The sequence below is a fragment of the Lampetra fluviatilis genome, chromosome 16 (assembly GCF_964198595.1).
Source record: "Lampetra fluviatilis chromosome 16, kcLamFluv1.1, whole genome shotgun sequence".
Taxonomy (NCBI): domain Eukaryota; kingdom Metazoa; phylum Chordata; class Hyperoartia; order Petromyzontiformes; family Petromyzontidae; genus Lampetra; species Lampetra fluviatilis.
The window spans coordinates 7,470,458-7,482,845 of record NC_136290.1 but is presented as its reverse complement, the minus strand read 5'-3'; the positions used below and the strand labels follow the sequence as shown (position 1 = coordinate 7,482,845).

Below are 12,388 nucleotides of genomic sequence, written 5' to 3'. Positions count from 1 at the left end.
GCTAAAATAAAGACGATAATGACGTTGCACTTTTCTATTTAAACTCGGCACTGCACCTCTAGCGCCAGTCGCCTCGCGTAATCTCACCGCGATCAGCGTCTTCTGTGCGGATGGACCCACGATTGTTATGTCTTTCACAATCTTGCAGCCGGGCGACCTTAAAGCGGCACTGGGCAAAATCGTGGCAGGGTTGGCGCGTGCCCGGCCTGGGGGTTGGGGGTATTCATTTATTATTTCCTCCCCTCGAAAGGGGGGAACAACTGCACAGGCTCACCCAGTAGCCGGCGTGTCAGCATTTCAAGTAAGGTCACCCGCGCAGATAGCCGCGTGAGGCACAGTGGAATTGTACGATAACAGCAAGAACTCTTTCACTCCTAGCAAACACCGCAGGAGGTGGAGATAACGGCCGATACACAAAGGGCAGCTTTAACATTCGATTGTGCAGACTTGGACACCCCGCGTTCCGCGCAGGGCTACGCTTAGTCCAGAATGCAATGCTTTGTTGAGCACAGCCTGGTGTCAAGTCATTCAAATGTGCTATCTGGTTTTCACTTAACACATGGCATTTCCCGCACATCCGATAAGCACGGTTGGCTCTACGTAAGGTGTGAAAGAAATTCGACAAACATACGTTGCGGGATAATTTATTTTGTATGCCTGAAAGTCAATCGGCTGATTTGTAGTGTTGACTTGCTGGAGTGAGGCAATTGATCTAAGCTTGTTAACATTCACTTTGGCCACACTAAATGTGCACATTAATAATTGATGAGCAGAAGAATTTACATGCCGTTGTGGATCCGCTGCGGGATGAAGGTCTCTCATGTATCGATCACGGGGGTTGTCTGACCGTACATCATCACACCAGTCGGTGTATGTTACATACAGAGTGGGCAGTGCCTGGGGATGGTGGCATTTGAATATAAATAGATAAAAATACCAAAAACGTAACTTTTACCACTGCTTGGTTCCTGAAGAAGTTCCCAGCACGTGGAGTAAAACATCAGACATCGTACAACCCAAAAACACATTTTGAAAACTTTATTTGTTCTTCAAATCATAAGTAACATTGTGGTAATTGAAATATGCGTTTAATTCCAAAATACATGTTTTAAGTCCGTAAATTAGTCTGTCTTTTGAACTTGGGCAATGCAAACCCTGGACCGGTTGCAACCTTTCTCAGTTTCATCAGCAGTATATGGTCCCATTTCGATTTAAAGCTTTTGTGACTGCAGGGATTCATCTTCTTGGTTCTTTCGGTAAAGTCGCGTAGAAGGGAAATAATTTAAAAAAACATAATAAAATACAATTCTCACGACGTTTCGGCCACAACGCAAGCAGCCGTCCTCAGGTGAAGAACAGGTCTGTCGGAAAGACAGACCTGTCCTCAGGTGAAGAACAGGTCTGTCGGAAAGAGGAGTATATGGTCCATTAAGCAAACGACCCTGTTTTTTTCTGGCGCTATAGGCAAGAGCACTTTGCCATGCACAGAAACCGAGGACAAATTGTACGGATATCTATTACCGGAACGTGTTGGAAATTTTTATTTCTTTAGTTAATGCTCATTATTTTTTAAATAGTTTTTTTGGCTTCGGTTAACAGAATAATTGTTTGTGCTATGACGGTCAGTTCAGTTTCACATCTCAAAAATAACACCACACTCCCGTGATCGCATTAAGTGAGCTTGTTACACTGTGATTCTATTGCTTTTAAGCATCGATTCACACAAGGGATCTTCTTTGCCCGAGTCATAAAACTGAAATAAAAACCTAATCGGTTTCTCTGCGGAGGCAAATTTATAGCTGTGCAACAAAAGTCTGAACTGGATCAAATCTTTTGCTTGCTCGAAACTTAAGATCCCCCCCACCCCCTCAATGAATGATGACATAGAATTTGACGGCATGCACAGGGTGAATACAAACGCGTGATGATGCTTGGCTGGATTATTAAACTCAACAAAATCTATCAATTATAAACTTTGCAGGTCAAATCCGAGGTTCTAATCCGTGTTCTCAAGTGTGTGAAGTTGGTCTCCAGCCATCAGTGGCCATACAAAAGGCTCACCATTTTACATTCCTCAATTGGCTAGATTTCAGCCCTGAGAATAAAAAATACGATTTTTACTGCCATGCGGCAAACATTTATCTGCGCAGGGAGTGTGGGGAATAGTGCAGAACCCCCATAGTTTGTGGAAAAAATATGGATATCAGAATTTAGTTCTGATGTCTTGATGTTCTTATATGGGCCCCTTCTCTAGCGCAGGGTGAGCCACTGCTCATGGGGAGGGTTGTGCACGGTCGGTTTGTCTTTTTTATGTTCCACAAATAGAACAATTGGAATGAGAATATTTAAAAGTAAAATCGGTCTTGATGAATTTCGATTTAAAGCTTTCGTGACTGCAGGGATTTATCTTCTTGGTTTTTTCGGTAAAGTCACCTGAAGACGGCTGCTTGCGTTGTAGCCGAAACGTCGTGAGAATTATTTTATTATGCTTTATTTTTATTATTTTATTACTTCCCTTCTACGTGACTTTACCGAAAAAACCAAGAAGACGGTCTTGATGAGTTTTGATCTGGCTATAGGTGTGCTCAACAAAAAGCATGCAAACATTGATGCAAGTACTAACAAAATGTTGGGTATAGTAGCACATGTTACATGCAATTAGCCAAACATCTCAAAGCAGAATCCTCATGGCTAAGGTTTCTTTAGACTTAGTATGCATTTTAGTTGGAAAATATTTCATAATAATACTACACAGCGATACACTGATAACGGCACCATGAGAAATGGAAGGCTATGAGGATTTTTTGTGGCCTACTTTTCTATGTTGGCCAAACATCTTTGTAGAGGTGGGAGTGCCCACACTTTCCCCCACCACATGCCACCCGCCCATGAATTAAGTGTAGCGTGTACCAATTTATACCGCTCGGTGGACAGAGACCCCGGGGCATTTAAATTGTCACTCCGGGTGATTGAACCGGCGACCTCTGGATGGAAAGTCCATTGTCCTAACCGTTACACTGTGACGAAATGTAAAGCATGCGAAGCACATTAAATTACGATGACGATTGCATTTGTCCTTGTGTGTTGGGTGCAGGATGCTGCAGAATAATCAGCTGAAGATGTTCCCCACGGAAGCCCTGCGTGACTTGCCCTCTCTCCAGTCGCTGTACGTCTGACAGCGTCACATTGCTCACAACCCCATGCTCTTCGTGGCCATTCCCATCACTTTTCATACGAGCGTATACTTATACACACGGATCCCACTTCCTGGCTCTACCATTGATGATTATCTGAATCAGTCCTGGGCTTCCCATAGGTCGCCTCGGCCTCACTATGAGTACTTAGTCTGTGCGGTGCGTATGCATCGTCATTTGGGAGACAAAGGCGGCCGAGCGTGGTGCTGGCCACCCACCCACCCCCCTCGTGTGCCGTGCCGGCCTTCATAGTTGCTCGCGAACAGCGCTTGACCCAAGAGTGTAAAGTCTATAAGGGGTTGTCTCTGCTGACGCTTCCCCTGTACATTGATACATAATATACGGAAGTGGAGGCTGGGTTGCTGTTGCACTGCGATACGATCCCAGAGGCCCGGGTTCATTTCCTGGCCATGCACATCATTGGCAATCGGTGTCTAAACTCGGCCTGAGGCTCCCAAAGAGCGCTTTTCAGCCTAAACCGGAGAGCACCTGGTGTAGTGTCAACATGAGCACTCGCGAGAAATATGTGGCTGGGTGCGGTGCTGCTCCCACACCTACTTCCTCGTATGTCACGCTAGCCTTAATAGACACTTGCTAACATCCACGTACCTCAACAGATTATTACATTACATGTGATATTTTTGCATCATGTGTACAATCAAACTAATAATAATGATTATAAAAATGGAAGCTGATTAACCCACAAGGGTGTTTTTTGTGGACGTAAAAGGCAAGGGCGCAGCCCTGCAATTGCTTGCTCACACCACTGCTGGTGGAAGCGCCTCTACCCAGAGCGAGCACTAGAGAGCCCCTGTAAGAGGGTATTTGGCCTACTCTTCCTCACTCGCCACATGTCTAGGAAGAGCTGGGAGCACCTACGCGTTTTGTGGTCGCAGCTGCCAAACAGTACGATGTGAAGGGAAACAAGTGTGTCGTGGGAGGCAGATGCAATGCAGGGTCGTACATTACAAACCGCACACACCGTGTGTGGCCTGCGCACGCTTCAGGAGCTGGAGTAGCTGTCCGAGCAAAGCTTTGCACCTTACAACCCAGACAAGTGCCCCCTATAGCATGTGCTTGAATTTGAAGATAGTTTTTTTTTTCTCTTGAACACATTTACCCTGTACACCCGTAACGTTAGGTTTCGTGGCATGCGCTCGTGCCACGATCGTATAGTTTGCATTGCTAGTGGAGCTCGCTGTGTAAGTGCAAGGCTATTTAAAGGGGTAATAGGCAAGGAAATTGGTGATTTTTTTCTTTCTTTCTCCTTTTACATTTCATAAATGTGTTTTTTTTATCAGTGTATAGGTCATTTGGTTCTCAAATATAGTGACTGGTATTCTAAACGTAATTGCTATTATTTTCATTCAAATTTCACAATCGCGACTGCCAGTGAGTGCCTCCTAATACACTAAGCCGATAATTTTCACTTGGTTACGACGAAGATTGCTCATGTCTACTTTATAGAAGAACAAAGTACCGTCAAATCAAAGTCACATCCGCACATCTCCTTGCTCAAATGAGCTCATCTCCATTAATGGCCCTGAGGCGTGGGTGGACATTCCTCATTCCTATGGGCGGGGCCAGTCTGTCCACGGAACAGCCCACGATACTACTGCAATGCAACAGCAATAATAAGTAGAAGAAGAATGCAGGCCAACTCTGCTCCTTTCCCATGAGAACATGTCCCTGCCTTGACAATTCAAGACGCGTTGACATGACACCCCTGAAGCAGTGAAACGTCAAACTGTTAGAGAGAGAGAGACACACACAGACAGAGACAGACAGGCGGAGACCGAGAAATGAGACACCGAACGCCGACTCCAATGAAATCCTATCGCCATGAGATCCGCTTAATTGGCCCGGGTAATATGAATGGATGGTTGAAATTTAAATGTAAAGTGCCCTTTTTAACCAGGGTGTATGGCCTGCAACGACAACCTGGGAACGCACTACTGTGCAATGAACGCCAAGGAGGTAATAAATACGTGGTAATCTTTGCGGTGTTTAATTGTGGTTCGCGCGGCAATGTTATCGGGCGTCAGGGCAGTTGGGCCAGGGGGTAAAAATGCCTGTTTTAAAAATAAGCCGCACTCGGATAAGTCACCTTTAGACTTCGCGCAGTGAACCTGCACGCTAGGAATGAATCCTTTTTATTCCTTAACGTCTATGCGGATTTATTTTGTTATGATCCTGAGAGATTCCTGTAAACAATCCATATCATTTAGAACAATACTTATAAATGTATAAGATTATTAGAAATTGTTTCATAGCTCCACATAAAACAAAACATTATTTTTAGTCCACTGACTTTACAGGCCCTGGATTTCACGCGATTTGTTTTTATGCAACATTATTACTAAAATGAAACATGTTTTTACATTATCAGATATTTTTGCTGCCGTTTATCCAACGGTCGATAAAATGGTACCACGTTGTGGAAATCCGAAAGCAGTCCTCGAATGGAGAGACTCCCTCTCAGCAATAGGAACAAGGAATTTCCACCATTGCCTCAAGTCTGCCAACAGATATGAGCGCTAACCCATTACTCCTTTGGGCAGGGAGACACTGACTGTTTAATGTATTGTCTTTTTCTCTTGTTAAAAAAAAACGTTCTATTTTTTTTAATCGTGGGTAAGTCTAGCCCTTTCGCACGGTTTTAAAAAACCAACTCTCTTTACATTTAGGAAACTATGTCTTTAACAAGGTCACGTAGTTTAGAGGCCTGTCTCCTGTCCCCATATCAGAAAATGAGATCAGCGCGAGGTGTCTTGACAGCTGTGCTTTTTTTTCTGTGGTGAATGCACCTCCGGCGCCAAGCCCCTGCGAAGGGATTTTTTTGCCGTGTTGGGCTTCCGTTGCGGAAGGCAGAGAATAAAAGAAAGACTGGTGTTGTGGGTATCAAGCGAAGAATAAGCAAAAATATAAATGGTCTGAAACCATTCTTTGTCTCCCCACCGCGCCTACCCCTCCCCGTCACTGCTGCTTTCCGTAAATCATGCATGGCTGGATCTAAATGGAGTTTAAACGGATGGGAAGAAAATGTACTATCTTTTTGTCCATCTGCGGAATATAAACATTGCACGATATATTCTTTGTGTCTCTCCGCTCGCCGAATTGAACTGTGATCCGGAGCCTCCAGTGCGCGCACAAGGAAGAGAGAGCTGTCCTTTGCTCCGGTTCACCGATCTTGTCCGCACCCCCCCCCCCCCAGCCTCATGGGGTTACTTTTAAAGAAACAACTCCTCTTGAATTCCACGGACCGGCAAACTCCTCTTGTGCTGACCACACCCGAAACGTTTGTTTCGCCCGTTTCCCACGAAACGTCGGTTATTGTGTTTACAAATTGTAAACGCAATTATCTGGACGCTCGTTTACGTCATCGACGTTTACTTTAATGTTTTAAGGTTTAAAAATACTCTTGAATGGTATTTTTATTTTAGGTTTGTTTTTTGGGAAGGAACATTCAACATTTTGCAGCCAAAATACTAAACCAAAAATGCAGTCGGTGTCTTAGAGTACTCAAATGTACGTTATGCTCATTTGGCAGTTGGGCCAGTGATGGCAACGCCACATTTTTATGGCAGGGCTCGTCTTTCCACAGAAACAAACGCCATTAAATTTAGATTTAAAGCTTTCGTGACTGCAGGGATTCATATTTTTGGTTATTTCGGTAAAGTCACGTAAAAGGTGAAACAATAAAATAATAAAAATGTAAAACATTAAAATTCTCGACTGCAGTCGAAACGTCGTGAGAATTTTATTGTTTTATGTTTTTATTATTTTATTGTTTCCCTTCTACGTGACTTTACCGAAAGAACCAAGAATATTAACGCCATTAAATAAAAATTCAAGGTAGCTGGATTCAGGGGCATTTAGCTCGCAGCACTAAGATTCTGCTGCGTATCCTGACTTCGGTCCTCTGTAGTTAAACTGGGCCTCCCATGGGTAGTTGGGTTTCTGGTTTCAACCCGATCACCAATGGCTGCACATATTTGTCAGTTTGCCCAATGACAAACACCTCCATAGCAATACACGTGAGAGACGGTGTTACCCAGTATGGATAGGAAGCAATTGAAGGGCTTTCTTCACCATTGTTCTCTAGCAGCATTTGTCTTGGCAGAAAACCCCTAATTTTGAAACGTGATTATCATCATCGTTAAGATACGCACAGGTTAAAAACAATGCTTCTTCATGTCTAGCCTTGAGGGGCCATTCATATTTTGTATTTGATTGAAACATCAGCAAGCACAAAAAACCGTGCCCTTTTTTGTCCTTTAAACATAACGAGCACTATGCCTCTTCTGGCATAGTAATGTTGAAACGCGTTTGCGCGTTCCGAGATTCGGCGGTGAACGGGACACCTCATCCTGCGACTTGCAGATGTTATGGAACAGGAAAGGGTTAATTGACCGAGCTCCCTCGCTCGCTCGCTCGCGCTCACTGGAGCATTTCTCCCCGCCGCTGTGACCGCAGGCGCCTGGACGCAAACCACATCTCGGAGCTGCCGGAGGTCGGGCTGGAGGAGCTGCGCCAGCTGCGCCACCTGTGGCTCGACGACAACGCGCTGACGGCCATCCCCGTGACACCGCTCAGCCGCCTGCCCTCGCTGCTGGCGCTCACGCTCGCCATGAACCACATCACGGCCGTGCCCGAGCGCGCCTTCGCCAACCTCACCAGCCTCGTCGTGCTGTGAGTCTTTCCCGACGCTTGCGTGCGCACGCGCTAGCTTCCCCCGCCCGCACAGTTCAGTTGCAAGTGGCGGTTGTGGCGGTGGTGGTGGATGCGGGGTTTGCTGGGTCATGCAGAGGACGGTGAATGCGTGTGCGGGAGTGGTGGTGTAGCAGTTCGCTGTGCTATGAACCAGGTGACACGAGCTCGAATCCTGTTCATGGCCCAACACCATTGACGATTGTCTGAACCGGTCCTGGGCCTCCCCTAGGTTGACTCGGCCTCAAATGAGTACTTGGTGCGATGTGTAAACATCCCCACTAGGAAGGCAAAGGTGGTCTGACATGATGCTGGCCTTATGTGGCGCACTAGCCTTGGTAGGTGCCCGCGAATAGCACTTGCCCCAACAGATTATATATGGAGGATCTTTGTCTTTTGGGAGCGATAGTGTAGTGGTTAGCACATGGCGCTAAAAGACTGAGGACCTGTGTTCGATTCCCGGTTGTGGATATCATCAGTTATGATTTATCTGAACTTTTCATAGACCTCCTCTAGGTTGACTCGGCCTTAAATGAGTACCTAGTATATAAACATCTGCACTAGGGAGACAAAGGTGGCTGTGTCGATCTTTTATAAGTACTCGGGAAAGGCATTGCCCAGACAGTCTGTCTTTGTGATGTTTTGCCACAGAAGTGCCCAGTACGGAGGTTTACTTTACTCTCTCTTAATCAACCCGTTATTCATTGTATAATCACTTGTATAATCACTTAACCAGGGCAACATTATGCTCACTTCTTCGTCACTGCTCCCAAATACACCACACTAGCACCAGCAGACACAGACACACAAGAGTTGCTCTGGTCTCTTAAGAGGAGAGAAAGATCTTGATGGTTCACTTGACTGGCCCTTTACATTGTTTTTTGACCGTCTTTTGCGTGTTTTTTCAAATGTTGTGCTTTTTTCCTATGTTTTTAAAAATCTCCTCCCACACGCACAGAAACCGTTCAGAGGCCATCGCCATAACACCACAAGTAGAACCCGTGTTGACTGCAATATATCTGGTGTTTGCCATATCATTGGTCACTCTAAAAAATCCCAAACGTTTTTAGGGTTCAGATTAGAGTTATTGCTCGGGGTTAAGACCCCTGAATTTAAAGCCCATGAGGTGGATGATATGGTAAAGACCCATGTTAGCACAGGCAATTATTCCATACCATAGTGGCTTTCGCACCGAGGAGTTAAAACTCAGGCCGGGCTGATTGAGCTTTTGGCTTAGACGGTTAAGCTGAAGGTAATAAATGTGTCAGGGGCGCACATGTGCGCTTATCTTACTCCATGTATAAAAAAATAGTCTGCCTAGTTAGACATTTAAAAGTCAGCCTGTGGCGAGTATTACTTACAGAAATTTTAAAATGGGTTCTTCAGAGTTGATGATAGGTGAAAAGCCTTGGGTCTCATGCGTTTATGTATAATTAAAGTAAGATCTCTTGAATGAGCTGTCACTCTTGAAAAGCTCTTCCCTGGTTTATGGGAAGCAGGATTTACATTGCTTGATGTAAGAATTTTTGCCTAGTGCATAAATTAAGCACATTTGTGTATGTGTGTGTCTTCTAGTGGGAAGTGGTACTGTAGTGGTTGGTGCACTGCGCTATGAACCCAGCGACCCGAGTTCTATTCCCGCTCATGGCCAACATCGCTAATGAGTAGCTGAGCTGGTCCTTGGCCTCTCGTAAGGTCGACTCAGCCCTAAATGAGTACTTGGTGTGGTGTGTAAACATTAGCGCCGGGGAAATAAAGGCGGTCGGGTATCCGTCCTCGCTGCACCCCACCTCACCCCTCTCGCACCATGCTGGCATTAATAGGTACACGCAAACAACACTTGCCCCACCTGACTATAAAAGCTACACAGGGGACTTTGTCTTTGTGTATTGAGGGCATCATAAGTATACACGATTTAAGGCACATCCAGTAGCAGTGGTGTTTCAAATACCCTTGAGGTGTGTAAACAGTTGATGTGCAACGGTAGGGATAACACTTAACCACACAGAAATAATCTTCCAGGTGCAGGGCTATTGATCGGAGGAGAATGTTGAATCATCTTGCGTAATGTGCCCCTTTTTCCCAAACCACAAAGACAAAGACACGCACATTTCAGCATTTGTCTTGCCTTGCAACACCAGAGTTTATTGCTGCTTGTGGGTTTGTTTAGGATACAGTGGGACGTGCACGGAACAACTCGGTACATAAACACCTGCACTGTCTGGCCTTTATCTCCACTGGGAGCAGGACCCAACTTTAACCCCTAACCTTAGGTGCTGTGATGCCATTGGCTGCCGGGTGTAGTTTTTCATGCCTGCATAATCTCCCACAGTTAATCTTTAACTCTGCACAAACACCCACAAATCGATAGCGTTGTTAAAGCCATGCTTATCCCACTATGCCTGAAATCCATTAAATAATAATAAACACGTTGCACACTTTGTAGAGGTTTTTGTGGATTTGTATGTTTTTCCCCCCCCAAATTATGGATTGTCTGTCCTTCAAAAAATCTGGCATGCGGTTTGTCGTTTTGAATGTTTTTTTTGTTTCTCTATATTATTGCCGAGCGAAAAGAGAGTATTAATTTAATTGCTGCGTGCAGGTTTTTGTGGTTGTGTGATGTATTTCTGGGTTTGTGCTGTGTGTCTTCCACGATCTCGTCAATTCCATTTACCAACTTTAGAAATGTAAGGTTTTGTTTTTCAATGAAGAGAAAGTATTTAAGTTTTAGTTTGAAGTTTATGTTGGATGAGTCTCATATTTGCAAGGGTTGACCTGGGTCACCAAGATGATAATAGCAAATAAATTATAGCACTAAATGGGCTAAATTAGAAAATTGTGCCGCATCTATACCGAATTTTTTATATTTTTAATAATTATTTCTTATCTCATTTTTGTATTTTTTCAGACACCTTCACAACAACAAGATTCAGAGCTTGGATCCACACTGCTTTGAAGGACTTGATAACCTTGAGACCCTGTAAGTCACGGGAACCCCCGAAAACCTCTAATGCTACCAACCTTTTCCCGCTTTTCCAACAATTTTGTCAAAGAATAAATGAACACTTTGATATATTACACGCTTGTCTTTCTGTAGACGAGTGTTGGCCTTCACTGGCCTCAAATTCCTTTGCAATGAATGTTTGCCGACAACATTTTCGAGATTTACTGTCAGAAACCGATATTTCGTGCAAGCTGGTGTTGGCTGTAAATCAGCAGGCCGAGCTACTATTTTAAACAAAAATAAAAATGAAATGGACCGGTGTGGCCACTGTACAACAATGAAAGGTCAGGCAAAGGCAATAAATACAGAAGTGGTAATCATTAGAGTGATTTATTCTCGACGAAGTGGATAGTTTCTTTTGATCAAGACCGTTTACCGTGACAATCCGTCTCGTTTAAGTTGTATGCTCGAAAGCCAAATCGTTATTACCACACGCACCAAAAATGTTTTCCCCCCATTACATTATGAGGATGTGGGGGGTGGGTGGCACCTCTAAGGAATAAGACTCGATTTGAAAAAACATGCTGAACAGAAAATAAGTATTTCACGAACTAAAAAGAAACAAGATTTTCAGTTTTTGTGACTGCAAGGATTCATACTCTGTTTTTTTCGGTAAAGTCACGTAGGTAAAACATTAGAATAAATTAGATCACGACGTTTCGGAGGCAACACAAGCTTCCAGTAATTTTGCTGTGACGGTTCCACCTGAAGACGGAAGCTTGTGTTGCCTTCGAAACGTCGTGATTTAATTTATTTTAATGTTTTACCTACGTGACTTTACCGAAAAAGCCAAAGGGTATAAAAAGAAACTGCACATTTTTTAATTGCACTGCTCTGAGGGACATTATTTGCTTGCCAACGTTTCTGGCAATGGCCCTTTTTCACAGCACAAGCCCTAGACGTTGCATCATTAACAATTTAACTCAATATTTGTATTTTACCAGGTAAGACCCCCACTGAGTTATGTAGCTATTTTTCAGAAGCGACATGGCCACAAATGATAGCAGCTCAATTGAAGTGGCTTATCAAGTGGACATTTGTAGCAGCCAAATACTCTAAATAAATGTTTCTAAATGTGGTGGGGGGGGGGAAACCTGAGGCCCCGGATAAAAATCCACGCGACCACAGGGAGAACGTACAAACACCAAATATACAGGCGTCCGGGTCGGGATTGAACCCATGACCTCCTGCATACCAGGCGAGGTAGTTAACATCTCGCTATTGGGGCGCCCTTCACGCCACCGTGAAGGTCATTGTCTAAAAACACCACCTGTTGTGGAACGTTCCTTTTAAGACTAATATTTATGCGATCTAACCCAAACTCACATTCAGTGTTAAACTGAATGTGAGTTTGGACATGTGCACCACAGCTTACACAGTATGGCTCAGTAATTTGTTTATGCTGTTAAGGTAATTGATGTCAATGACTGCATTAAAATGGATGTGAAAGCACACACATTCGTGTGATAAACACATTAAA

General features: G+C 44.3%; 1 protein-coding gene across 1 annotated transcript in view; it reads left to right on the top strand.

Annotated features, from left to right (window-relative positions):
- The window catches only part of LGR5 (leucine rich repeat containing G protein-coupled receptor 5), a 94,583-nt gene that overhangs the window by 55,988 nt on the left and 26,207 nt on the right, over positions 1-12,388 (top strand). The window contains exons 5-7 of the mRNA XM_078863603.1: positions 3,095-3,166; positions 7,671-7,886; positions 10,813-10,884. Coding sequence (XP_078719729.1) covers positions 3,095-3,166; positions 7,671-7,886; positions 10,813-10,884 — 360 coding nt within the window. The remainder of the gene's footprint in view (positions 1-3,094; positions 3,167-7,670; positions 7,887-10,812; positions 10,885-12,388) is intronic.